The sequence below is a fragment of the Falco cherrug genome, chromosome 8, assembly GCF_023634085.1.
Source record: "Falco cherrug isolate bFalChe1 chromosome 8, bFalChe1.pri, whole genome shotgun sequence".
Taxonomy (NCBI): Eukaryota; Metazoa; Chordata; class Aves; order Falconiformes; family Falconidae; genus Falco; species Falco cherrug.
This window is the reverse complement of record NC_073704.1, coordinates 56652775-56678902: the sequence shown is the minus strand read 5'-3', so window position 1 is coordinate 56678902 and position 26128 is coordinate 56652775. Positions and strand designations below refer to the sequence as shown.

Genomic DNA, 26128 nt, shown 5'->3' with positions numbered 1-26128 from the left:
ACCTGCTGGTCTGTGACTGATGAAGAGACCCGATTAAAATCAAATGACTCACAAACCACTCTGACATTACATTTGCTGGAGAAAACAGTTGTACAGCGATAGGATCAGGTGCTGAGTGAGGGAGCCATGGGGTGCTAGCAATGCTGTGGCTTGACGGTCTAAGGGCAATTTCTGCAGTAACAAGTAATACATTTCAGGGGGGAAAAAAAGCGAAATTTCAGACACGTTCAGATCCTGTCTTACAACTTTATATCGCCTTATGACAGATACCGTTTTGAGCTATAAACGTGACCTTGCTGAAGAAAAGCTGTTGGTTTTCCTTATCTCTGCTGACCTACAGCGCAATCTGGCTAATGGCTCCTGCTGCTTTTGTATCGGCAGCAGGTTTCTGTGTACACACAGCCACTGTGCACACACACAGGAAGGGAGGATGTCAGCAGAGGAGGGCGGGGATGAAGGCAAAACCCACTGGCGTGCAACACCCTCCAAAACATTCACACACTAATATTGGCAAGAGAGGCTTCGGCGGCAGGGGGACAGAGCTGACGGGGGGACTTAAGCCCCTGCTCTATAGTGGGGGCTGAACCATGATCAGTGAGGCCTGCCAACTAAATAGTCACAAAATAAAAGGGTGTAAAACGAATTTAAGTGATGGAGGAGCCCATGGGCTGGAGCTGACTTTCTCAGGGCTGGGATTCAGCACGGAGGCAGCTGTGTCTTAAATCACAGCTGCTGCGGCTGCTGAAGTTGTGTCCTGGCTCTCTGATCTCGTTTTGCACAATGTTTTACAGCACAAGAGTGCCCTTGTCATTACACACTCACCTTCTTTGTTAAATTAATACTTCTTTTTCAAATGCACCTTTGCCTGAGCTTAGGAGCCTTTCCCACTACAACTCCGAAGTCAGGAAGGTCCATCAGGGAAATGTGGCCTGACCTCCAGCAGAGAACGTGCCTTTGCCCAGCAAGTACACAGGCAGGGAACCCCACACCCACCACAGAACTTCCATTGGGATATATCCATCTTCCCCAGACCTCTACCTGTTTCTCAGCCCCCCCAAACTTGTCCTTCAGTCCTACAACCTACTGCACACAGCCACAGTACCACGCAGAGAATAAACACCACCGCGTGAAGCAACAGGGCGCTTTCCGAAAAGTTTCCCTGCGATATTAAGTGCGGTTACAGGCTCTTTATGTAGGAGGAGGTATCTTCAGGAGTATTGCATTTAATTTCTCATTTACTTTGAATCTCTGTGCCACCACAGCCTGCACACCTGTGAAGTCCACAGCTCACGCCCCGCTAACCAGAAGCGCAGCCCCAGCCTCCTGCTTCCCCAGCGCCTCCTCCCACCCACTGCAAGGAGAAAAACACTCCGGTGGAGAAACCCCTGCCTGGGCTGAGGCTGGGGAGCTTCGTCCCACATCCCTGCAAAGGCCACCGTGGCCCCCTCCCCTGCGCCTCCAGCCGCCGGGGCTGCGCAGCCGGGGCGCACGGCTTGCGCGGGGCAGCGCGCAGGGGAGTGGGGGGGGGGGGAGGGGGAGGAGGGGGGGGAGGGGGAGGGGGAGGGGGAGGAGGAGGAGGGGAGGAGGAGGAGGAGGGGAGGAGGGGGAGGAGGAGGAGGGGAGGGGGAGGGGGAGGGGGAGGGGGAGGGGGAGGGGGAGGGGGAGGAGGGAGGGGGAGAGGGAGAGGGAGGGGGGAGAGCGAGGAGGAGAGGGAGGAGGAGGGGGGCGGGCAGGTGTGCTGGCAGCCCGGCCCTGCCCAGTCCCGCCAGCAGCGGCTCCTGCCCTGGGCGCCGGGATGCTCTGAGCCGTGCGCGGGGGGAGGCGATGGAGCCGCCGGCGGCGAACGGCAGCTGCAGCAACGGTGGGTGCAGGCGGGGGGGAGCGGGGGGGCCCGGGGAGCCGGGGTGGGGGGTGGGGAGCGGGGGGGAGCGGGGGGGCCCGGGGAGCGGGGCTCGAGGCTCGGCCCGCTGCCCCCCCCCGGCTGCGGGGCCGTTCCGTGCCACCGCTCGCTTGCCCTCTGGCTCTGGGGCTTCTTCTCCTGTTTTTTGAGGTGCCTCCAGGAACGGGAAAAACGCTTTATCCACAAGCCCCGCACAGCCTGTCGGCCTTACAGCGGACACAGAGGAGCTGGGTTTTTTACTTTTTTTTTTTTTCCTTTCAAGATTGCCTAATCCAGTCGGTAATCACCCCATCCCACTGCCTTGTGCTTGCACCCAGTACCACATTGTGGAGACTTTTACCCAGCCGAGGAGGCGAGATGCCCCCCTGTTCCCCAGGAAATACTTCCACAGCCAAGGATGTTTTTCCATTAGAAAAGAAGCCCATTAAAGGACCTTTGGAAACTCATCTAGAAAGTCACTGGAATTTTTTCCATTAGAAAAAGCTGGGATCTAGTTTGCATGCAAACCCTCAGCTACAGGTGCTGGGGGGGGTGTGTGCGGAACATCCAAGCCAAACTCTTGGCTCAGGAAAAATGTAGGATCCACACTCCGGCTGCTGCCAGAACTGTGACCAGTTTCACCATCGCATACCCCCTCCTGCAGAGACGCAAAGGCTCGCTCTGTGATTCCTACCTGAGTTCAGGCAGAAAATTAAAGTCTTGTAGTACAAAGGGACACTCCAGCTGGCGGTTCTGTTCCCCACGGACACAGTCACACTGTCCTTACTACACTCAGACGGAAGATTGCGATAGAAAGATGTGCTGGGTGTGGTAGGAGCAGGAGGGTAGGAAGAAATTCCGTGCTTTTCCCACCCACTCAGAGCAACACGCTTTGGCTGGAGGCACAGGGGGTCTGCACTTTCGGTGTTAGCAGCTGCAAAGCGTGCCTGCTTTCACCCCTTCCACCTTGCCCTTTCCACACGTGAGGAAAGAAGTGTCCCGAGTGTTTGAGAGCTGGTGGGTACTTGCTTTTAGGGTGAAAGCATGGGTGACTGTTCAGGGGGACATCTGAATGCGTCCAAAGGCCAACAGAGGCACTGTGGATAGTCTTACCAGTAATTCGCTGTTTTATCTCCACGGTGGTCTCACAGGGTCTCTGGTCACCCTTTCATGCCTTTCCCACCGGGTCGTGTGCCGAGTGATCAGCGATGCTGACCCAGCCGACTCCGGCCATGACAATGGGACTTTGGATAACTTCTGGGTAACTCGGCTGGAAAGCAGTTATGGATTCTACATTGGCCTGGGCTTGGCTGTCTTCTCCAGCTTCCTCATCGGAAGCAGTGTCATCCTCAAGAAGAAGGGACTGCTACGGCTGGTGGAGAAGGGAGGCACCAGGGCAGGTAAGGCTTTTGTGGGGGGCAGGAGGGAGGAGGTCTACCTGTTCCCAGAACCACATGTATCATCCAAACTCCAGCACTGATAAGGCAAGGGAACACCTCTGGGTACACATGTCAGCCTGCCATCAGCAAGGTAAATAAAACCTTTTGTGGATGCATTTTTGCCTGCAAGACCCAGAGAGCAGTGCTGTGCTGGAGCTGAGGAGCTAATTTACAGAGCTCTGCACTGGAAGGGCTCAGCTAAAAGCAGCATTCCCCTGTCCTGCACCACAACTAGCAAGTCACATGCCCTGTGTGATCAGATGTGCACCCACCACAAGAACAACACATGCCCATCACAGCTCTTACATGGGAAAGTGTGAGGCCAGGAGGAAGCAGATTGTTTAAAGCTCTTTGAAACAGGCCCCTTTGCACAAAGGTGCAAGTCATCACCATGCTGCAGACCGGAGCAGAACAGCACAGCTCCATGACCCCACTCTGACTCTTACTGATGCACTAGGCATCGAGTCATTGAGACAAGGATGTGGCCCCGTGCACTTTAATTGCATTAGCAAAAGCCATTTATTAATGCAGGACTGCACACCTGTGATCTGTGTGAACTCTGCTTGTGGTTTTCAGAAAGGATACTGCTCAAGTCTGTTGCTCAACAACGTGCAGATAACTTTTCCCTAGCACCAAGCTCTTAGGGCGAGGTGTGTGTTTATGTGCACGTATATATTATGGATGGGGAAATGGTGGAGGAGCACAGCCTCCCATTGGATTGGACGCATCCCATCAGCAAACATGTGCTCTAGCAGCAGCCAAAGTCCTACCTGGCAGGTGACCTACTTGCATAACTACAAAACAAAATAATGCTAATTAAAATACTACTGCTTCCCCGCTCTGGTCTAGGAATGTTTCTTAAATCGTTTTACAAAGGAAGTAAATATCACTGTCCTCGTTTTACTGTGTCCCCCATATGGGGAGACAGAGGCATAGAATGATGAAGCAGAGTCCACCGGCAAAGTTACCAACAGCACCCGAGCTGCAGGCCAGTCTCAAGTCTGACCCCATCCTCTGCCATTAGGCTGCCCACATGCAAGTGCTGAGCTGCATGAGTTTGGGTTTTGGCATGATATTTGCACAATGCAATATCAGTATCATTTCAGCTGTAGAAGAGGTCTCTCTTCTCCTTTAAGCCCTCCCACAGAGCCAAGTGAGTAAAACAAGAGCAAACCCCTCCCTATTTTTCAGGATGTTTAATTAGGAATTAGAGATTATTGACAGAAAACTGCAGCAGACAAAAAGAGTTCTTGAGAAAACAAACTAACCAAGCTAAAAAAAAAAAAAAAACCCAAACCAAAACCAAATAAACCAGCAATTTCTAGGGAATTCCAAAGCATAACATTTGAACTTCAGCATTTGTGAATTTGTTGAGGAACCAGAAGAGGCTGAATTCTAGCAAAATATTTTTCCGCATGTCCTAACCTCTTCCTGTCTGCCTCTTTGATCCCCTTTTTTCTCTCTCACCCTTAAATCTTTCAGTCCCAGCGTTTCACCCCTGCTATCTGAGCACATCCCTTTTCTCCCAGGCAGGTCAAACGCTGCTGTTACTGACAGGTCCGGTCAGGTCAGGCTTCTCAAAACCATGGGCTCGCTCCGACCCAGCAAAATCAGGGTTCACAATGTCAGCAGGCTCAGGCTCCTTACATCTAACAGCTTGTGGGTTGAGACCAGAGATGCATTAGTTCCCAACGCAGTACATCCATGCTTCCTCATTTATGTGCAAGTTTTCTTTCATTCAGTTGTTCCAAAGCCAGGAATCATTTTTCATCAGAAATCCTTCGTCACATAGTGACTGTTTCACATAAAATTAACATCAGGATTTACGGCAGTTCAGGCTGAGGCCCCGCACTACAACTATGATACAAAGCAGCGTACAAGAGGAGCAGATAATTTCGGGAACAGGATGCAGGGGGCCTTCACCGTGGCTGCACAGCAACACAAACTGTGGCACCATGTGCCTGCACGGAGCAACCAACCAGTTTTTCCCTCTTCATCCTTCATAGCTATAACCCCCGCTTGAGCTGGGTTTGGAAAAGCTCACTGCCTTACCTTAGTGCCTGTGCGCGAGGCTCCACAGCGACCTGGTGTGATGTGAGGTGCAGCTCGAGCTCCCCGCAGGCAGGGTGGTGGCTGACAGCATCCCCCGGAGCAGCCTTTGGGTGGGGGGTACCCAGAACAGAGCACCTCCTGCCATCCGTGGTCCCTCTGCTCCAGGAGCACCACACAGGGAACATGCAGGACAAGGCATGACCGGTCTGTGGTTGCTCAGCTGGGGTGTTTACTACTGAGTTTAGGGGCCGGTGCCCCCTGAATCATGAGGATGACCACAGCCGCCAGGGCCGAAGGGCATGCCCAGGCTCCCTGCTGCAGTGGGGCAGGCTGCACCCCGGGCCAATAACCTCTATGGCTTTGGGGCAATGGGTGCCATTCCCATTGCCACCCTGGGGTTAAACCACGGCTTTTACTGTCCTTGCATTGCCCACCCCTCAGTGCCAGCTCCCGCTAATCCCTTGACTTAGCTTCCACGTAGGATGGCATGTCTGCATATTCTGTCCTTTGTATTCTGTCCTTCCAGACCTTTTTCTTTGTCACACTCTTCCCCTTGCAATTTATCCCTCTCCAAAGGGATGTTTCCCATCCCTTGCTCTGCGGAACACAGTTGTTGACTCCTGCATACCTGTGTGCTTTACTTCCCCAGGAGATGGAGGCCATGGCTACCTAAAGGACTGGCTCTGGTGGGCTGGCTTATTAACCAGTAAGTAGAAGCTGTTTCTCTGGGTTTTCAGCATTTCCAGGGTCTGTCCCTGTGAATGAGGTGAGGAATGAGCCCAGCATCTTGCGGCTTAAAGCCTTTTTTCTGGTGAGTTCCCCATCCTCAGCAGAGGTACCTCCAGGAGAACAGCAGCAGCAGCGAGCTGAGCCGCACGGGATCTCCCTTACCATCCTCCTGCAGGGCTGGTAGGACTCGCTAGCTCAGTTTTACCGGATCAAAAGCATGGAAAGCCAGGTTTTAATAAAGCAGCTGGCTGCCCTGCCTGCGTACCAGGCACAGGGCAAACAGCCTCCCGTGTGTGCCTGGGGGCCCCGAGAAAGGTTACAGCGCAGGGGAGATAACAAGGAGGTGTTGGTAGCAGCTCCTCTCTTGAGCAAAACTTGCTTTCCTTTAGAGCAAGCCTTAAAACATGCAACACTGGTATCTTCTCAAATTGGACTCGTAGCTGTGCAGAGAGCAGCAGATTTCACGGGGGGGGGGGTGGGGGGGTGCGAGAGCAGCGTTTTCTGGTTCCCACTGCTGCAGCAGCTCAAGGTGCCCCCACCTCGCACCACCCTTGCCGCTCCTGCACAACCCACGAACAAGCACACAGTACTCCCTGCGAGGGACAAGGACACCACAGCCCCAGGGGGGACACTCCTGGTAGTAGGTGAGGAGCAGCCTCCTTGTGCTGGGACTCCCACAGCTGCCCACCCCCTCCCTGGTTAATCACCCGGACGCACTGCAGCTGCCTGGCTGGGCTCTGGGGGCTTAATGAGTTAATATGGGTCAACTGTGACATGGCCAAGCCCTGGCACCCCCAGCCCTCCTCTGTGTGGGTGCAGGGCTCCAGGGATGCCTCTCTCCTTGCATTAATCTGTAATGGAGAAATTCCCACCCACTACCTGGCCCTGCTCAGCAGCAGCATGAAACCCCCGTAATAAAACCCACTCTTAACTGACATCTTACTAGTTTACAAGCCCACAAGAGAAAATGCAAAAAGTGTACTGTATCTCACTGGTATTTATTTTTCTTGTGTTTGTTTAGTGGGTGGAGGGGAAGCTGCCAACTTTGCTGCCTATGCCTTTGCTCCTGCAACTATCGTCACACCTCTGGGGGCTCTGAGCGTGCTCATAAGGTGATTTATGTGTCTCTAGTTTGCAATTTGCTTTTTTTGTTTGCCCGTTTGTCTTGTAAGATAGAAAGACTTGAAGTGATGCTATTATGATTATTCTGCCTAAAGGAAAAAATGTCTCTGTGTTTTCCAAAAAGGTGCTCTAATATTTGTTGTCCCTTTGGGGGATCATTTGGAAACTACTGAATTAAGTAGCGTGCCCTTCTGGAAATGCTGCTTGTGGATAGCAGATATGTACACTTCAGGTTCAATTATTGCAAATATCAGTGTTACTGCCTTCCTTATTCCAGCTTTTTAGCCAGTTCAAGGTTGCTTTTTTTGTTTTGTTTTGTGCTTCTAGTGATCAATACTAAAAATCTCAAAGGGTCAAAAATACCAGGGTTGTTTTTTTAAACTGTTTTTCCTTTGCCTTTTATTTTCTAGGCTTTTAGGGTGGTCTGATGTTGTGCTTTTGTACTTCTGCCTATTGCCAAAAGGGCTGAAATGTTATTTCTTTATTTTTAAAAAGGTGATTCATATCAAAAGTCGAGGTACCGAAGGTGTTATATAGGGACTGTTACTGTGAAATGCATAAGCCTGCTGAGAGTAAGGACTGCTTTGGTGTCTTGCCTCAAATTTTTATGCATGACAAATAGATATTTTGCAGATATAACTGTAGCCCCAGTACCTTCAGGGTTTCTCTGGGGTTTGATAGTTCTGATGATTTAGTTAAAATTAATGTAACTCTTTTGTTGTTGTCTCTGTTACACTGGTCCTTGAAATAATTTTCTTGGGCGCTAAAGACTTCATAATGCCCAACAGCTCATGAGAGAATCTGTTGACCCTGAAAATACTTCTGAGGATGTGCTAACACATTCAGCACTTTTTTATCTTGCTGATACATGAGCTGTGATCTATAGATCACACCTGCATCTGTGTGGGTTCAGCGGTCAGTAGATGTGTTGTGCTTGTGTATTAACACACTGGAATCTAACAAATTTACTCCAGATTTGTGTCCTGGTATCACATGAAGGCATTCTTTACCTTATTTTAGCTGCTGTTCCTTCTTTAAAGGACTTTAAATCCCCAGCTGTTTTTTTTCTGTCCCGTGCAGTGCCATCCTGTCTTCATATTTGCTTGGAGAACGGCTCAACCTGCTGGGAAAGCTGGGCTGCATGCTGAGCCTCGTGGGCAGCACCGTGATGGTGATACATGCGCCAGAGGATGAGGAGGTCACCACTCTGGATGAGATGTCTTCCAAGCTGAAAGAGCCAGGTACACAGCAGGTTGTGTTTTCTCTCTCAGGGCTGGGCGGCACGTGCTGCCCACCGCTCAGTTTTGAGTTACTCTGCTCCCTCTTCCAGGTTTCCTCGCTTATGCTGCAATCCTCTTGGCTCTTTGCTTACTCCTGATCTTCTACCTCGCACCCCGTTATGGCCAGAAAAACATCCTCATCTACCTCACCATCTGCTCCGTTATTGGTGCCTTCTCCGTGTCCTCAGTCAAGGGCCTGGGTATTGCCATCAAGGGCTTCTTCGCTGGCCGGCCGGTGCTGCAGCACCCATTGACGTGGATCCTAGTCATAACGCTGGTGGCATCCATCACTACACAAATTAACTACCTCAATAAGTCCCTAGACATTTTCAACACCTCTTTGGTGTTTCCCATCTACTATGTGCTGTTCACCACCATCGTCATCGCAACTTCCATCATCCTGTTTAAGGAGTGGGTCACCATGACCGTCGTTGACATCATTGGGACAGTTTGTGGCTTCCTCACCATCATTTTGGGGGTGTTTTTACTCCATGCCTTCAAAGACATAGATGTCAGTTTAGGGAATCTGCCACAAGTCCTCCAGAGTGGACAGCAAGCACCGGTCACCCGAGATGACAAGAACATCCTGATAGAGGTGGACAACTCCAGCATCGGCCCAGAGGATAAACCCAAAGTATTCATGATCTACACTTAGCTTGTTATACGCGAGGGTCTGGAGGTGGGGTGAATGGGTTGATGTCTAGATCCCAGGTGCTAGTGGGCAACTTAAAAAAGGAAAAGCAGAAAATAAAACCAGCAGTGTCTTATCCAGAGCTTGGTAGAGTCAAGCCAAGTCTTTCTCTGGGCTTTGGGACTGGATGTTTGTCATGGTGTGGCAGCAAGTGGTATGTTTAATCCTCACTGGGCTTTAATACATGCAGCCACTGAAAATGAAAGTCCTCTTGAAATAGATACTCCTGGGACAGAGCTCCTCTCTGAGGCCCCTTCCCGTCTCTTATTCTTGGCAGGGCTAAAGTTTACTCTTGCACTCCTTCTCGCGGGTGGCCATTGATGTGTTTAGTTCCAGACCCCGGTTGAGTCATTGATCAGTGTTTTTTGTCTTTTTTTTTTTTTTTTTTTCTTCTTCTTCTTTCTAGACCATCGCATGAACTCTCAAATACACACCAGTATCTCAAACGGAGGTGAGAGACAAGGACTGAATGGTACACGCCTGCTATTCAGACTCTGCTCATCCATGTTTAATTACTTGCTCTGCAAATATGAGACAAGAATATAGGTGGACGTGGGCGGAACATGGTGAATTTTGGAGTAGGCGCTCATTTAGACTCAGTGGCAGGACCCAAGCCATGAAGTGTTCTTACAGGACTGTGGCAGAGAAACCTTTTTCAGCTTTTGGGTTTTGTGAGGTGCAGGAGTTTCTCTGCAGCACAGTGTTAATTGGTTTGATGTGGGGTTTCTGTTTCTTTGGGTTTTTTTCCTTAGCAGCTGTGGTGCCCAGGCCATGTTGATGTGGTTGGTGAAGCTGTTGGACCTGATCCAGACCTCATCCTAGCAAGGGGCAGCCCCTGCTCAGGCTGGGGTGCTCTGGCAGGGTAAACCCCATGTCAGGAGAAACACTGCCATCTTCAAAGGCTTTTTGTGGTCTGTGGAAATACAGCTACTTGGTCTTCCAAGCTGAACGTAAATTCTAAGTATTTTTTTCTTTGGAAATGTCTTGACCTCTCTGAGCCCTGTGACCTGTTCTGCTGTCATTTAAGCCCGAAAGGTTTTTTGTGGTTGTTGTTCAGAGGAAGTTATGAACTACATACTAAAAGCCAAACAGGCGTGAGTGGGTGATGCTCTGCAGAGCTGTAGGGATGCAGCTTATCCCAGAGCATTCCTGTTCATCCATCTTAATGTAGTGTGGATGTTACCTGGATTCTTGCTCACAGCTCACCTTCAAAACCCCCTTGGATTTGTATCGGCGGTGAGGATGAAGGGATGGGAGAACTAACATTTTGAGCTGGAAGGTGAAAAAGGAAGGTATTACCACTGTTAAAAGTTTCTCCCATCTTGCTGCTGGGTCTTGCAGCACAGGGAGCCTGGAGCTCATTTGCTCACGGCAAACCCCAAACAGGGAGTGGTGAAGCCTGAGCTGGCTTTGCCAAGCTGCCTCGGTCAGCCCTGGACCACAGCACGTACTGATGCTGTCTGAGATGCTGACCTGGTTATACCTGGGGCTGAGCATCACTGAGCAAATGCAGCCTGGGGTTGCAGGGGGGGGGAAGGAATATGCACTCTTATTTTAATAACGTTTCAGTACTTTCTTTTGGAATGTGGAAAGCGAAATAAAGGCTTTTTTCTAAAAAAAAAAATAATCCAAATGCTTGCAGGTGGATCTGAAAGTTTTTAGCGATTTTGTAGCCCTTGAAAGGTAAGGGCTGAAGGAGAGCAGAGCAGGGCAAGCATCTGGGGCAGAGAGTAAACCAGCAGTGCCCTCCTTTGGTAGCAGAAAATAATCCAATTAACTCCCTCGAGCTTCGGTTTTGGCATCCTAATTGCTGTAATGCTTTATGCATTTTATTTTAGGAAAAGCTTGTAACCGGGACTCATCTTTCCTTACTGCATTTCATAAAAGCCGTTCCTCCAGCTGTCCTGCCATCTCCGGACAAACGCTACATATAAAGTGAAGATTTGAACCGAGGTAATGAAGTAGCACACAGTGACAGAATATTTGTTAATGACAACTGACAAATTTATTAAAACTAGGCAAAAGGCACAATGAATTGCATTCTTCAAGTATTTGCATAGATGCATAGAGAGCATTATTGTAAACCATTAATTTGTGGACACAGGAGAAAGTGAGATGTATTTTGGTATACATTCTCCCAAGTAACATTATCTTTCAAAAAGTCAGGTTTTACCATCTTTTACTCCTCCTGCAGTTCCCCTATTCTCATTCACTCAACTTGTACACTTGAAAATTTAAAACTGCTTACTTAAAACTACCTTTTGGAGGTTTTATGATATTTCAGCAATAAAGTTTTCCATGAGAGTTTGGGCATGTCTGGTTGTTCCGAGCTTTGTGTGTCCAGGGGCATTTTTTTAAAAGCTTGACACCATGCTCACATAAAATGCAGTGAAACTATTTTTACTGATATTTTGGTGGCCATTTGATAAAGATCGGGGGCTGTAGCAGAAGTATGCTGCTGGCTCAGATATAAGATCAAGTTTTTGCGGTTGAATCTATCCTACCACAGTGTACGTAGAGACTGTACCCAGCTTACTGCTCCACCTGTGAACAGTAGCACATGCTATTCCATAGCCACATTAGCTCCATCCCAAGAGACAACAAATTTGGGGGCTGTTTAAATACATGTTGTTTAAATGTAATACCCCCCCCAGCTATAGAAAAAGACACGTAAAGATTAGAAAGCTGATGTCTTTCACTTGCCATCCCTTATTTCAGAGAGAAGTGTTGCAGGTTGGCTTGTTTTCGAGGCATATAGAAGGTAAGAAAAGGTCCAAAATGATCAGGATAAGAAATAACCAAGCAGAAATTCAAGACAGACCCTGTGTACTGTTTCCTTGCGGAGAAAGAGGTAGTAAAGTTGCGAAAACTAATGTGGTTTAAGTCATCCTATAGATACACTGCTACATATAACTAGAAATTTAATGAGTCCTTAGGGCTTATCTGCTTTTTTTTTTCAATTAGTAGAGCTTAGGGAAAGAGAACCATCAGAAAAAACTTTTTTATGCCAATAATAGTTTCTCACATGTGCAGCAGCAATCATGCTGCTTGAGGATTTGTCCATAATAAATCAGGCACAACAGAACTGTTGTAACCATAGTTCCAGAATTCTCTGTGATCTCCTAGGAAATCATTTCAAGAAGGGAAACAAAAAAAAAAAAAAAAGAAAATATTTGGCATAACAAGGACTTAATGTAAAATCCTGAGAAAAAACATAAAAACCCCCAAACTATTAGGAGAAAAAAACCCAAATTCATAAGGGAGGGTCCTCAAGGTCAGAACCATCAGCTGCTTAAAGTGCACACAGGTAACTCTCTCCATCCGTGTCCTGGAGGAAAAACCTGGAGTAAATGAGCTGCCCTACAAAAGCACCATGTGTTGCATTAATATTTCTGCTGTTTTACCACCTGGGCAATTTTAAGGTAGGTTTCTCACTGGTATGGGGAACAAGCAGCCCATGCTGAATTACCGCTCAGCACAGACCAAAGCCTGAGAAGATGTGCAAAAGTGTCTACTGATCCATGGTACCGTGTGCCAGAGAGGAGGTTTCAGCACTGGCTTTTGCTGAACTTCCTTCTGGCCGTTTGTTCTGTATCTTGGCCAGGGAGTTTCCCTGTCGTACCTTAACTGTGTCCCAGTGACACAGATCAGAGCGGATGGGCCATGCTGGGGATGCTATTGGGTCTTGCAGCACTGAAGCAAGACAAGCAAGTGCTGGAATGCTCTTGCTGAAGATGCCTAATATGGGGAAAAGAATTAATCTACTACACCAAAGCTAATCAAAATCCATAGTGACCCACAAATTATTTTAACCAGAATATTTCCCTGGTTTGCTCCCTGTTGTGGCCCCACTTGCCACCCACTGTAAACTGAGAATAAACTGAAGAAAGTTATCGATGGCTGCCTCCTGCGCTCTCAAGAGGCAGTGGTTTCTGTATAGCACCAACGTATGCTCCTGCGGCTGCATGGATGGGCTGAGGAAGCCAACAGGTCTTACATGAAAGCCCATCAGGGCCAGCACCTGCACTTACAGCTTGTTCTGCCTGGTAACACTTAAATAATTGATTAAAACCACGTGAAACCCCCATCACCCTGTTCCTGCATTGGATATTGCACAATAATATTTAAATACCATATAAACAAGTCGTCCCTATATGAAAAAGGCTATCAGCAGAGAGGGCTGAGTTCAGCTTGGCAGGTACCAGCACAGTTCCTGGGGACACTCCTGCCAAGCCTGACTGCAGCTTGAGTCACAGAGGAAAGAGGTGATGCTAGAGGAGAGGAACTGAGACACTCTCTGCGGTCATAAATGTTTTTCTGGGTGATGAAGGTGATCCAGTCCCCTGTGAAGGTGAGAGCCAGCCAGGAGCAGACTGCTTCATGAGTGCCCACCGGAGTCCGGCTGTCCCATTTTCAAGATGTTTGCTGCTCAGGCTCTCCTGACACCGGTATTCTGGGTGAGATGGAAAATGGGGAAAAGAGAGAAGAGTGAGCACTGATGAAAGAGCAGATGCTGCCCTCTTCCCTCTCCTGGAGCTGATGTTCCAGCCAGCCAGGGGAAGCCTGTCTGTTCACATGCCTCCACATCTTAAAGCATGGCATAGGAAGCTCTCCCACCAGGGGCACGGTGAAGCAGCTTTCTCTATTTTTCCCAGCTAGCCTCAAGGATATTGCAGGCTGGAGACAACGCCTGTGGTGTGTGTTAAGGGGTCCAGTTTGCACGGAGCTGAACTCAGTAACTAGGAGCCCCTCATTAGCTGTCCTTATTCAGGACAATTTTGGGGAACACTCCCTGCAGAGAAAGCACCTCCTTAGCCATGGCTAGAGAGAATTTCTGTTCCTTACTGGGGTCTTCAAGTCTTGTGTGGACCTTCCTGTTTTGCGGCTCTTCACTGACCATTCTGGGTCACACACACCTTGACCGCCCATTGCTCAGCCCCGCTCACACAAACTGCTCATCTGAGGAAGAGCTCAGGGACATGGAGGGTTGAATTAACTGTTTTGCTTAACCCAAACACTTAACAAGGAACAGGTGAAAACAGAGACCCCTGCAATAAAGGCACCCAGCCCAGCAGCTTCTCCATTTCCACCCACCAGGGCTGTGCGTGCAGATGTTTTGCAGGATGATCTCAAGGTTGCTCCCTCCAGAGCACCTTTACTCCCCAGTGTTGAGGGGACACTGCTGTGCTTCCCATCACCGCGCTCAGCGCCTACCTCCGCCGTCGGCTGGAGTCGTCCTGGGGTCCTGGTGTGTGCAGGAGGCAGCGAGATGGTGGGGCTGTTCCCCAGCCAGGCTCTGGTTCTGCCTGGGACAGGATTCGCTGGCAAAGCTCTTTGGGGTGGCCGGGGCCTAGAAATATCCTAGGCAAGAAAGAAAGAGTTTTGAATTCTCAGCCTGGACATACACCCAGCCTGAAAACAGAGATCACATTTGCATTCACTTTACACGGCCAGAACTTCTTCTGGTATGGACACAGGTCCTTTGGACCTCTCTTGGGTTTGGTTTTGGGTTTTTTTGTAGGTCTGAGGCAGCAGACTAGGTATGGAGCTGTCCACATTGAGGTCTCTGATTTGGAGTTAACCCCAGGGATTATTACAATCTAATGGCTGCATGACGAAGAACAGGAGAACCCTTACAGATAGGGCAGGAGTCTCCATCACAACTCAGCCTGTAGCATCCCTGCCTGAGACAAAGGGCTGAAGGAATGGGGGTAAAATCATGCTTGCAGAGACCCCTCTCTGAAGCCACTAGGGCTTATTGTCTTACGCAGGTGATTAGCCGTTTTCAACATGCACGAGTTTTCCCCTATCAAGTGTCATGAAGATCAGATGGTCTGAGGCTGCTCGGCAGCTGGTTTCCAACGGAGGACAGCCAAACAGGGTGACAGGATTACCTTGCTCAGTCCCCTAAATGAAGCTGCAGGCTGAAAGCATGTCATACCCTGGCTGCTAGAGGATCCAGAAGTTTCAAGCCTTGACTTTTGCAAGTAATAGGGAAACTATGTTCCAGAGCCTTTTAATTAGCCACATTATCGATGCACCTAAGGTTGGAAGCAAGTTTCACATGCATACACTCGCTATACGACTGCCCATACAATGCCTGTAAACCCTCTACACGTGTATATACGTGTGCCCATACACACACACGCAGCCCTGCACCCACCTACAATCAGTTATTGCTTTGTTTGTGCGCACAGCTGTCCCTCATAGGATACTCGGAGCATTATATTTTCCATTCATATAATGAGTATCAGTGTAAAGCATGCCCACGGGGAGAAATCACCCACATAAGACCTAACTGCCTGTTGTTGCTTAGCCTCTGTGCTGTCGCTGGCTTACAGGTGTTGATTTAATAAACACAGCTGCACTTACAACTTGGAGGGCACCCAAAAACCCTGCAGTCTCCTGGGACTGTGCATAAATGTGATGCTCGATGGCTGCACCAGCCAATGCTTGGGGATCTATTGCTCTCCAAGGACCTTGCCCTGTGACTCCAGGAAGGACAACACAGGCTAAATCCCACCGACCACTGGGTCCAAAAAGCTCCTATAGGAACAGCAAGAGAGCAAATCTAGCAGATACTGCAAACGTCTAGGAAGGACACTGACACTAGCAAATAGCAAAATCAATTATTTTCTCTGTACCTTCTACATTTGTGGCTCTCCTGCAACAGAGATGGCAAGGTTTCTTTTGGAAATCCTAGGAAAAGTGTTCCATCTAGTAGGTCTGACTGAGATAAAAAGGGACTGGACGCATTGGGGAGGGAACACAATGGAGATTGTGGGGAACTTGTCAACAACCAGCTGGGAAGGATACCTATTCCTTACTGACTACAGTCAGCTTCCTGCTTTTGTTTTAGTTTTCTTTCCTGCTGAAGTGCTGGCTGTTCACAGGAACAATGGAGCTAGAAACAAACCCCATTCACTAAAATATTTTGGGTTTGTTTTCCTCTATATCCTTCAAGGAGAGACTGCCAGGGATCCAGTCTCCTGCTATCTCCTGTAACTGAGCCCTTTGCTTCTCTTCTGGCCCTAACCCAATAAAGTAGTATGGAAATATTTTGGTTAAATGGTTTTAAGTCAGTCTGAGTGATTTGCCATCTTTCCCGTAAGAATGTGGGGTCTGTAGTAAGCTTAAAACAAAATTGCCAACAAAAGAAGTATATCAATGCCCTTTCCTTATAACCCCCAAAATATCCTCACTGCTAGGATGCTCACAGAAGACGGGGTCAGTCTGGGTTAAGTCTAATGTTTCCTATGCAACATGCTTAAAGGTCCCATTTCTGCTCCACATGAAAGTTTGTCTGAGGCTCCCAAGGCGTTAGTGCAGGAATAGCCAAATGCAAGATACCTGGGAGATCATCCCAAGGAATGTACTCAGTACTGAACCTCAGATTTATCACTGATTGATAATCTCAGAAGGGCTTGTTTCCAGGAGATAAAACACATGCAAATGGTAAGAACAGCTATGCTAGGCTTGATTAGGGAAAAATCTGTCCAGTCCTTTTGTTCCTGGCAGATTATCTATTTGATTTGCAGCTAAAAAAATGTTTAGAGGACCTTGGTAAAGTGAATGCTGCTTTGTGATCCAAGCTACCTGACCTCAGCTCCACATCAGAGGTATCGAGAGACCTGAATTAACAGGAATTAAGTGTGCTAGCATCCAGCACGGTCAGTGTTAGCCACACGACAAAGCACGGAGGGCCACCAGTAACTGTCCTGCGGTGAGCTGGAGCACGTTCTAGCGAGCACGGTACCTCCTACAACCCCCCCAGGGTTAGAGAGGCTGCACCAGCCTTCGCTCAGAACAAACCTCCCATCAAACTGCATCTTGACCCTGTACCTGAGAGACGGGGGGTTTGGGAGCAGGAGGAGCTGGCCTGCTCGGGGGTATCCGCCGGGAAACGTCCTTCGGAAACGCCGGCTGTGCCTGCCCAGCGGGCTGCCCCACGCCGCAGCCAGTGGAGAAGGTGGATGGCTGCTGCGTGTGGAGTCGGAGCCCTGGCCCTTGCTGGGGAGAAGGTTTTGATGGGATTTCAGGGAAGCCAATCACCTGTGCAGAAGACCCACAGATCCCCAGAGTTAGGTATTTCCACTTCAAATCACCTTTTTACTCTCTGCTATGCTTTTGAGGATCTACATGAGGTCTATGAGCCACACAGTAGAAAATACGGCCTGCGTCACAGGTATGTGTTGTATCAGTCTAGGAGGCATTAATTAGATAGACTGGGACAATTTGGGATCACGAGGCAGGAATGGGAATCAAGAGAACAGAGTAACTCAGGCATTAGCGTTATAAGCAATACCTGCAAATAAACCCAGGGTTTGCAATTTCTGCAGTTTTGAGAGGGGGATGTGACAGAAGAGGATCTATCAGGAGAGACAAGCAGCCACACAGGCTTGGTCAAATCTCAGCTCCTGCCTTTAAGGAAATTACTAGAAACTTTCAGCCATGGGTGATGTCTGTCTATTTTTTTCCCATCCTTTGATAAAACAGTTCCCTAACTGTCACATCAGAGGAACCACATCCCACAATTTTGGGCATTTGGATCTCTGCCCAGTGAGGTGGAAGGTGACTTTGCCCATACCTTCCTCTGCTCCTGGGGGGTTTTCAGCTTGAAGGCAGGGTTTGCGTGCCCGCTTCCAGAGGTGTCGCTGACAATGAGAGAAAGGAAAAGATAAGTGTTATTTCTTTGATAAGTTCTTTTCCTTCTTCTTCACGGTATTTTCCATTATATTTGAACTGAAGTAAAAAAAAAAAAAAAAAAAAAGAGAAGCGAATACTGACTATACCAACAAACCCATTTAGTCACAGTCTTTATAATTGCTTTTCTGTCCTGACACTGAAAAGGGCTGGATGCAAGCGGACAAAGCACAGCACTGACCATTTACCTGAACTGCGGGGTCTTCTTTAGAGAACAGATGGCAAATTTATTCCAGCATTTCAGATAATAGAATAAAAACATCATTCCAATGAGAAGGAGAACAGGAGCCAGGATTGCAAGAGTTATCACAACTGCTGAAGGGCCTGGAGGGCAAGAAAGTAGAGTTAGGTAAATGGAAAACTCCCTGCTCCCAATCTAACTCCAGTCCTTCTGAAGTGCCACCATAGCAAAGCTGGTCCCACTCACCTTCGGGCAGGGGGGGACCACTGTCCAAGCTTCCTCCCCTTCCCTGCTTGTTGCAAAATGGGGGGGCCCACCCCTGGTTGCAGTGGCAGTTCTTGTTGTTATTGCAGACCTGAAGCGGGAAGACCCAGAGACTTCAGTGCCAGCTACTACAGAATTTGCAAGCTAAAAATAATTAAGCCCTTGCTGGATAAGACACTACGGAAGAAACTCTCATTGGCATAAACAGGGAGTTAAGTGCCTGGAAACGTTTTCTTTTCAGGGAGTGAAAGTGCCTTTTATTTCCTTAGAAATTCTCCCTTTCTCCAAAAGACAAGGGTTCTTCTGCTGAAGTGCCACTAATCTGAATGTAGGAAAAAAGCAGCATTTAGAAATGCCTTTCCCTTGTTCTTATCTCTAATCTGAAGGAGCTAGTCCTCCATTCAGTGAAAATTTCTTACTGTTTAGGTTTATTGCTTGGCCCATTGCTATTTGTTTTATCAACTAAGCAGCTGCTGGAGGGGAGGCTGATCTCTCTGATTAGGGATGTCCTGTGCTAACTGTAGCATTTCATTTAATACTGTGGAATAGCTGACGCTTCCCACAACTTCATGGATTGTAAGAAACGAAGCAGACTGGGAAGGAAAAAGCAGGGCGAGTCCCTCTCCTTGTCAGGCACATCACGGGGCCTCCCAGGCTGCTCAAGAAGGCAGGCACTGCTGCACGCTGCTGTATTTGTTGCTCCTCCCCATTGCTTAAATGGGCTGTGGGGATGGAGAGATGCTGATGTTTTTTGCCGGAAACATCAGCAAAAGCGTAAAAAATTCTCAACAGCCTTTTCTTTCCATTTCTGGGGCACAGCAGAAGACAGTTTGGGATAAACTGTTCTAAACATGACTTTTTCCTACGTTTTTCCCTCTGATTTTTTTTTATTCAGTCTAAACTGGGCCCGAAAGATTTTTCTATCAGATTACCCCTTCTTGGTTTTCATTCATTGCAATTCATATCCCTCCTGTAGACCTCTTTAAATCCTATGTCAAAGGGACGCTCACAGACCAGAAAATGCAAACACGAAAGGAATGTGCAAATTAACGAAGAAGCTGAAGTGCGGAGCGAACCTAAGCGTGGTACCAGAACTGAGCTGAACAACCATCTACAGATGAATGGCAGCCCATCCTGCTTCAGTCTGAAATGAGATGAAAAGGAAGGCACCTACTCCATGCCCGTGGCACTTCTTGCTGCAGCTTTCAGAATCAAAGATGATGGATGTGTTCTGGCAGCGCCCCTCAAAGCAAACCTGCAGAAAAAGGATCCAGAAACTCAGCATTAGCTCTTTGGGTTATGCACCACATTACTGCCTCGTGTCATTTTGTGACTTGAGGGGTCCCAGACACCTTGGCAATACAAGTGATACCCTGGGCAGAGCAACAGACCATAAGGACAACCTGGCTCCCAAGGAAACATTCCATCACTACCCCAAATCCCAGCTAACGCGCATCAGAGAGAGGAGTGGGAGCTCAGAAGTTGATGACTTTGCCATGCCCATGTGGCAGGTCTCTGAAGGAGCTCTCAGGTGTCTTAATTTCTAATTGAAGCAAGACAACCTCAATCAACTAGTGAGTCCCAGGCTTAGCACTGGCCCTGGACTTCATCTAGCAAAGGCTTAAAGTATCACCTGTGGTATGTATTCTTCCATTGCTTCTCAGAAACCTCTAAGAAATTATTTTTCTATCAAACACTAAAATCTCCTAGAAAGGCATTAGTCATAAGAAATTAATAGCTTGATAACAACAAAGCACTTTCTGGATGGAAAAGCAATACCCTGAACCTCCCCCAAGCCATTACAGGCAGGACTATACCTACATGATGGCTCCCACATTTTGTTCCCGTCAACACCAAGCCAGGATCCAACATCTCCTTTTCTTCATTCTCAGATCTGTACACATGGGTCCCTCGGCACCTCAGCTCCGTCCTCTGCATGCGGATAGTTGTGTCTATGGCCACCGCATTGGACTGCAGGGGTTTGGAAGCAGAGCTCTGGCACTGGATCTTCCCACATTTAGCATCTCTGATTTCAAAGGAAAGGCTAAAGTGATTATTTCTGGCTTGCTGAACATTTTGCAGGCATCAGCTCTACATGTAAATTAAAACAGCAGTGTTGAATCATTGTTCGATGGCAAAAGAGCAAGCACCTCCCAAGCGCCAGCCCAAGCAACAGCATCTGATGGGCACTGATGGCACCGTGTCACGGTCCCCAGGGGTAGGTCAGCCTCAACAACACAGATTAGATTAAGGAGGTTTTGTCTCAGTTAAAAAGCTACATTTAATTTACAGATCTGAAAATCCCCTCTTCTGTTGCTTTGAAAAAATATCAACAAGATGTTTTAAAATGCAAAAGGCAGGGAAAACTGTAAACTTAAAGCTTCAGTCGTAAGGGCTCTAAGTCTGACAAGGATGCAGCTGGTTTCCCAGGAGGTAGAGGCGGGGAGGGGACCCAAAGCATGGATCAGTTCTATCTACTGGCCCGCAGTTTTCTAATATATAAAAACATCTTCTCCAGTGAGCAACTCTTGGCTGCCACGCTGCTTTCTACCTCATCTCACACTTCCTGTAGTTGCCGTAGATGTCCTTCCCACAGTTCCCGTAGATGTCTCCAGCTGCGTTAACCTTCTCGAAGCAGGCATCTGGTGCTGGCCTGGCTCCTGCGTGGAAGAGACTCACATGGCCGATTCCTGTGGAGCCTGGCAGCCCATCTCACCTCACACCAACCGCTCAGTTGTTCTTTTTCTGGGATGGTTTGAGGATGGGAAAATTTACCATTTTTGCTCAAGCGAGCAAGGCAGGAGAAAAGGCTCCTCAGACTTCACCACTGATAACAGTGTCGCAACTGGGTAATTTAAGTTGCATCCTGCATCCTTCACAAATGGGTATGAAAGGTACTACTGCCTTACACAGGGTGAATAATAGTAGGATGCCGCATAATATTGCCTGTCCAAAGGACAATGTATTTCATTGCAAGCAGTGTCCTTACCAGGACCCCACAGCTGCAAGCACTGCTCTTTGTATGTGAGACACATGCCGCTGTAGCAATAAGCCTTTCCTCCATCGCAGGAAGACCCATCAATTTGGTAAGAGTTGGGGGGGCAAAACGGTGACTCGCCAGTGCAGTATTCTGGGAGGTCACAGAGTCCTGACCCTTCCCTGCAGAGAGTTCCCGGAGACATCAGCTAAAAAGATAAAAAGGGGGGAAAAAATGAATTATTGCTTGGCTCCTTTGTGGTTCCATGTCTGCACAATGTCTCCCTGTAGATAAGAAAAAGACCTTGCATGTGTCTCTTCATCTACCTTGTCTCCGTTTTTTTGAGGTCAGCAGTGATCCAAATGACTCTGTAACTTCATTAACTGGGTGAGTATAGAATCAGTTTAATGACTAGATCCCTTCCCTAGGTAGCGATGAGATCATGCACAGAAAATACGGCTGCGAGATCTCAAGGGGACACTGATCCATCTCCCTCTGCCCTAGGATAGGATCTGATTTACCTAAACCATTTCTAACAGATGTTTGTGTAATCTGTTCTCAAACCCCTCCCTGTCCGGGACATCTGTTTCAGTGTTTGCCTGTCAATTCTGCTGAAGTCATTTTGCTAATGGGTAGCTTACGTCTCCCTTGCTTATGAGTTTATCCAGTTCATTCTCATCTTTGTCCACCATGGACATGAAGAATGGAAGGGCATACACAGTTACATCTAGGAGGTGTTTTGAAGTCTCTTGTGAAAGGAGTGAGTCTAGGTAGATTCCTGGAAGATTATTTCCCACGTGCTCAGGATCAGTCAGTAGGAGCACATAGTCAATGCACAAACAGGAAAATGAGCTTAAGGGAAAGGTTTGCCTATGTTCATTTCTGAGTTAATTTGTTGTCAAAGCTTGAGATCTTTAGCACCACAGTTAGAAACATATTTTAACCAGCTTCTATAAGGAAAGCTGAGATTTAAAATGATAGTGGTCACACATTTACAGTCCTCTTTGCTAGCATTCCTTCAGCAAGTACCTGGGCTAAAGGAATTCAACTGCATCCCAGAAAAGAGGGTTCAGAGCAAAGTTAGAATCCAGCCTAATCAATCCCCAGAGAAAACGTTTGCTCTAAGAGCTCTGTCTAGATTTCTTCTAGAGCCAAAGGAGGGAAAGATTTATTCTGATTCACCCCATCCCTAAGTGTTTAAGAGAGGCAGCGTGACTTCATTCCAGCAGCATTCACAGCTCGTCTTAAGTTACCACAGGAGTCAATTAAATCAGCTAGAAGCAAGGACCCCACTGGTTTGATTGCACTCGTAGCTGTTGTACCTACAAATCAGACCATGTTTCTTGCAGGTGAGGAGCTGAACTCCCATGTGTGGCTGCGCTTGCTCCCCTTTCCCCTCCATTTTTCAGCCTCACACTTCTGCCACCGTTATTCCCTCCCCTCTCTTAGGAAAATCCAGAGATCCCACCTTGCACTGATGACAGCATCTGCCATGGGCACATTCGGCACCCAGCTTCAGGGAGCAGGTGCTGGCGTCGCAGCAGGGGTTATTGCATTCCTGGAAGACGGTGAGATGCAGAAGAGCTTACAACACAGACGTTCAAGACAAGAACATGCCAGAGCATCAAAGTGTGAGGCTGACGCGAATCTGTTCTCGTACAGGACAAATTACATACAAAGTCACAGCCTTCCTTCCACAGTATGTTCGTGATCCCCAGCACGTGCTGAAGCACCGTACTGCATAACTGTATCCTCTGTTGAACTGACTGGATACTATAGGTTGTGCTCATTACATCTGGTGAGTCTGGGCTGCTGGTTCCAGCTCCCTTTTGTCTTACCAGTGAAAATGGATTTGAGAAGTGAGGTGCAGTGCTAAGAGAAGCCACATCCTTACCAGGAATGGAGCCGTAGATAAAGTGAACTTATATATGAAACTGCAACACCTAAGATCGATTTTTCTTTTTTAAATGAAATTTTCTTCACCTCTGTTCAGCCATGGATTACAGCATCCCTGAGTTCTGGGATGCATTGTACTACAGGCTGTGAATTTAGTTAGACGTGACACTTTACAACCTTGATTTACATTGCATATACAGTACGCACAGGGCAGGTATGCGTATCTCCTGCACAAACAAAAGCTGTTTACATATCACATAACTGTATTTGCAAAATACATAATAAAATCACTGTGTCCCACTAAACCCCAAACAGTTGAATCTGAACAATCATTACCTCCACCTCTCCACAGTCACACTCCTCCCCTTCTTCCAAGTAGCCATTTCCACATTTCTTCCCACCATACATTTTTTTGGTATCTGGCATATTGGAGAGACACATCCCTCCGCCAGACTGCAGATACTTCTCCAGCTCTTTTCTATTGCACTGGTTGAACACCTTGGGGAATGGATGCCTGCATATAGACAGTGTAGAAAAACATCAAGACAGATCTGGGCAATGGTTTAGAGCACCCAAAATGCGCGCATGCAAATCCTGACAAGTGGCAAAGGACTCGGGTCTCTCTCTGAAATCTATGAAACTGTGGTAATGATTTTCTGTGCCTGTTCAAAATCAGATCCATCTGGATTACAGTTGAAGAGAAGGTGTGATTGCACTGCAAGACTGTCTGGTAATATAATGGCCTTAAAAAATAAACTTTATTGAAACAAAACATGTTGAGTTTGATTTGGCTTTGATAGCGGACAAGTACGGCTGTCCTTACCTGCTCAGTACTGAAGCTGTGGTTTATTCCTAATTGGTCGAACAAACCCGAGAATCCAGCACTCAGACTGTAAAAAACTGCTTGTGAATCTAACTGCTAAAAATAATATTTCCTTTTTCCTATCTACTGCCTCATTGCAAAAGATAGGAATATTTTCTGTTAAATTGATTATTAATTTCTGTTGCTGCAGTGCCAGGACCTATGCACTCTAGATATGACTGCGTATGTGTGCATTTGTGTTGCATGCTCTACTTGCATGCCACTACGTCTTCACTCCTCACCTAAGTGTTTTTCCTTATTTGGAAGAAATCATGCACATAAAAGATGATATCTATGGAAAAAGTTTTGTTAAAACCTGCTAAACCCCAAGAAGGAATGCTTGAGGAAATAGGGAATGTGGCTTTAAGTGAATAGGCTCATCTGACATTTTTACGTGACTGAAACATAGAAGCTGTTGTGGTTCCTCACCCAAAAGGAGCTCTGGAATCCCTGTGGGTTTCCAGAGTCACTCTTGCTTCCCTTTCTCTCACAGACAGCTATTTCTTCCCTTTTAAACACAGATTTTCTGTGGCTCGCTGAAACCAAGCAGTATTCTTAAGACAACATACATTCAACCTGTTTTCACATCTCCTGACATAGAAATACAGCCCTATTGCTGTGCCTTTTAATAAAAATCAGTTCTTTCCTGAAACAATCCTTTTTCCTGTTGTTACCATACTATAACGCCCATTACTTTTGCACAAGATGCTTTAGAAACCCTATCAACTATCTACCTATGCATCTCATGTGCTACACAGGCGTGAAACCCATGTAAACCTCTGCACACCGAGGTCACATATGTTCTGGTCACCCCTCGTTTCTCTGTACCTGCTGGCAACAGGCAGTCCAGAAGGATGTGTGCATTTATGCATTGAACTTGCTTTGGGGTGATAGATTGTTTGGTGGTACACAGTGGGAAGCACAAACTCAGAGATGAGGGGTTAGAGGGGTCCTGAGACAGTCTCTCAAGACAGCAGTTAGGAACATTTTCCTTTTTACCAGACAGTTTAGAGTTCCACTTCTAAATGCTGCCAGGTCCCTACGTTACCTAAAGCCAGTCTCAAGCAGGAATACGCTCGATGGGAATTTAGCAAATTGCTACGGATACACGAGCCAGGGTTTGGCCAGCAGCGTTTTCTCTATAAACACACTGGCTCCAGCAGGCAGCAACAGACCCACCTTCAGTCTGCATTTCTAGCTGTTCCGCCGCCAAGGGTCTTGTAACGAAGCCCTTTGCATTTCCACAAGACCCTGTAGGACAAACTCACCCAGTTGCAGAAGCCATGATGCAGCCTCCATCTTCTGCAGGGGTGGTACAGCAGCCAGCTGAATCATGATTCATGCCAAAATTGTGTCCCATCTCATGGGCAATGGTAGCAGCCACACCAATGGCGTTATCAGAGTGATCCTGTGCGAGATCAAAGAGGCACGTCAGCATTTCACCTGTGCCTGTCCTGTGCACCTCTGAGTCAATGGGGTAAGCAGTACTTCTCATTACTACATGTAGAAAACATCTACTGAAGGTATTCCTGTCTATAATCAGGTAAGTTAGAGGCCTTCACAGGAAATACTTTCTTCCAAGGCTTTAGGAGGCATCTATCCCACGAATTCACTGCGGGAAAGATACCTCATATTAGGTATTAGAAATTACTTACCATGTTTACTCCTCCTGACTGGAATTCAGAGCACATGGCCATCACAGGAGCCAAGCCTACTGTGGTACCTTGGAAAGGCACACCCCTAAAATCAACCCAGAAAGACCGTGAAATGGCACTGAGGCACCGGAGAAGGCAAGGCAGAGAAGCGCGCCCTGCAGTCCACAGCTTTATACGTATACACAGCGTCAGGTGAATACATTTTCTTTAGTAGTATCTCCAAGTACAGCACATTATAGCAGAGCTACAAAGCCTTAAGACCTATTTTTCTTGCACTACTATGTTGTTTTAGGGGCCAACCAGCCAATCCTAGTTTTTTTATGAGTCTGGTTCCAAGAAGTACTCCTGCTGAGCTTTGTAACAAGCACAAAAAAGACTATTTCTGGATCCTTAACTGG

At 47.6% G+C, this 26128-nt stretch overlaps 3 protein-coding genes across 4 annotated transcripts in view; 1 reads left to right on the top strand and 2 right to left on the bottom strand.

The window, feature by feature from the left end:
* FNDC9 (fibronectin type III domain containing 9) overlaps positions 1-6013 on the bottom strand; it is a 34298-nt gene extending 28285 nt beyond the window's left edge. The window contains exon 1 of the mRNA XM_027802074.2: positions 5371-6013. Within this exon, the coding sequence (XP_027657875.2) occupies positions 5371-5555 (185 nt within the window). The 5' untranslated portion in view covers positions 5556-6013. The remainder of the gene's footprint in view (positions 1-5370) is intronic.
* NIPAL4 (NIPA like domain containing 4) lies at positions 1713-11505 on the top strand. Of its 2 annotated transcripts, XM_055717592.1 has the most exons (8): positions 1713-1861; positions 3031-3279; positions 6020-6076; positions 7121-7211; positions 8302-8462; positions 8552-9135; positions 9599-9643; positions 11031-11505. In XM_055717592.1, the coding sequence occupies exons 1-7, from the start codon at positions 1825-1827 to the stop codon at positions 9608-9610; spliced, it is 1191 nt and encodes a 396-aa protein (XP_055573567.1). In that variant the 5' UTR covers positions 1713-1824; the 3' UTR covers positions 9611-9643; positions 11031-11505. The 2 variants fall into 2 exon arrangements, with proteins under 2 accessions (XP_055573567.1, XP_055573566.1); XM_055717591.1 differs by lacking the exon at positions 11031-11505 and having other exon boundaries at positions 8552-9644.
* ADAM19 (ADAM metallopeptidase domain 19) overlaps positions 11175-26128 on the bottom strand; it is a 34515-nt gene continuing 19561 nt past the window's right edge. The window contains exons 10-23 of the mRNA XM_055717588.1: positions 25731-25815; positions 25344-25483; positions 23550-23727; positions 22786-22875; positions 21330-21525; positions 20892-21000; positions 20162-20366; positions 19515-19595; positions 18323-18431; positions 18084-18219; positions 17780-17846; positions 17035-17244; positions 14407-14553; positions 11175-13645 (exon numbers count right to left, since the gene is read on the bottom strand). Coding sequence (XP_055573563.1) covers positions 13622-13645; positions 14407-14553; positions 17035-17244; positions 17780-17846; positions 18084-18219; positions 18323-18431; positions 19515-19595; positions 20162-20366; positions 20892-21000; positions 21330-21525; positions 22786-22875; positions 23550-23727; positions 25344-25483; positions 25731-25815 — 1777 coding nt within the window. The 3' untranslated portion in view covers positions 11175-13621. The remainder of the gene's footprint in view (positions 13646-14406; positions 14554-17034; positions 17245-17779; positions 17847-18083; positions 18220-18322; positions 18432-19514; positions 19596-20161; positions 20367-20891; positions 21001-21329; positions 21526-22785; positions 22876-23549; positions 23728-25343; positions 25484-25730; positions 25816-26128) is intronic.

What these genes read in the sequence shown, in the direction of transcription:
- NIPAL4 (XM_055717591.1), top strand. Translation starts at nt 1,825, where the DNA reads ATGGAGCCGCCGGCGGCGAACGGCAGCTGCAGCAACG. An exon ending in GTGGGCTGGCTTATTAACCA is followed by an intron (nt 6,077 to 7,120) that starts GTAAGTAGAAGC and finishes GTGTTTGTTTAG; the next exon opens with TGGGTGGAGGGGAAGCTGCC. An exon ending in TTCCAAGCTGAAAGAGCCAG is followed by an intron (nt 8,463 to 8,551) that starts GTACACAGCAGG and finishes TCCCTCTTCCAG; the next exon opens with GTTTCCTCGCTTATGCTGCA.